The sequence below is a fragment of the Rhagoletis pomonella genome, unplaced genomic scaffold, assembly GCF_013731165.1.
Source record: "Rhagoletis pomonella isolate Grant_MI unplaced genomic scaffold, Rhpom_1.0 Rhpom_scaffold_00200, whole genome shotgun sequence".
Lineage (NCBI taxonomy): Eukaryota > Metazoa > Arthropoda > Insecta > Diptera > Tephritidae > Rhagoletis > Rhagoletis pomonella.
The window spans coordinates 28,210-29,146 of NW_023458754.1; the positions used below are offsets into that span (position 1 = coordinate 28,210).

Sequence of the window (937 nt, forward strand, 5' to 3'; positions counted from 1 at the left end):
TAGTTTTTGCAGCTCGCCGCAAAATGTCCACGTTCGCCACACGCAAAGCACGTCCCGTATTCGCGCTTAGGCTTGCTGCACTCTTTTGCGATGTGGCCGGAGCAATTGCAGTTGTAGCACCTTAGCCGCTCTTCACCACTTTGTAAATTCGTTTTTGGTGCGGCTCGTCGCGGCAACTTGACAGTCCGAAATGCTCTAGTCACCTCACCAGCACTTTTAAAATTCTGAAGCTTGGCTTGTATCTGCAATTGTTTATTAGGAATGCCGTCTACGAGGTATTCAACAAATTCTTCGTCGCATAGGTTGAGGCCAGCGCTTAACAGCCGTTTCTCGTTAGCGTAGCTACTGAACTGTTCACCAAACTTCCAAATTCGCCTTTCAAATTTTCTACGTACATTGAGCAAGTTGTCTTTCTTTGCGAATATTGCCTCCATTTCTGCGAGGATTTCGCCAACAGTGCGCATAAACATCTTGTTGGAGTTGTACCACATCAGGGCTTCGCCTTTCATTTTGAGCCGTACGACTAAACTTAACGCCTCATCGCTGACTTGTAAAACTCGCTGAAAATGGAGCAACTGAGACCGCCACATGTCAAAATCCTCGCTTCCGTCATAGTCGGCCATAAGCTCTTTCATAGTCTCCAACCCAGGCTTAGCGTTGTCTGTTGCGACCGTCAATTTCGCTCCGCCTTGTTGTAGCTCTAATTTTAGTTTAAGCAACTCTATCTCCTTTTCTAATAGACTTATTTTCGTACCATCGAATTCACGGGTGTTACTTGGGCCGCACCCTAGCTCACTTGTCACGCTAACAATTTCTTGCGAAAATTCGCGCCGCTCTACGCCACTGCCTCTATTCGCACCGTCGTTGCTATACGCACCGTCGTTGTTATGCGCACCATCGTTGTTAGACGCACCATCGTTGTTAGACGCACCATCGT

At 47.5% G+C, this 937-nt stretch overlaps 1 protein-coding gene across 1 annotated transcript in view; it reads right to left on the bottom strand.

The window, feature by feature from the left end:
• Positions 1 to 316: 316 nt before the first annotated feature.
• The window catches only part of LOC118750303 (uncharacterized protein DDB_G0290685-like), a 1,119-nt gene continuing 498 nt past the window's right edge, over positions 317 to 937 (bottom strand). The window contains exon 2 of the mRNA XM_036485024.1: positions 317 to 387. Coding sequence (XP_036340917.1) covers positions 317 to 387 — 71 coding nt within the window. The remainder of the gene's footprint in view (positions 388 to 937) is intronic.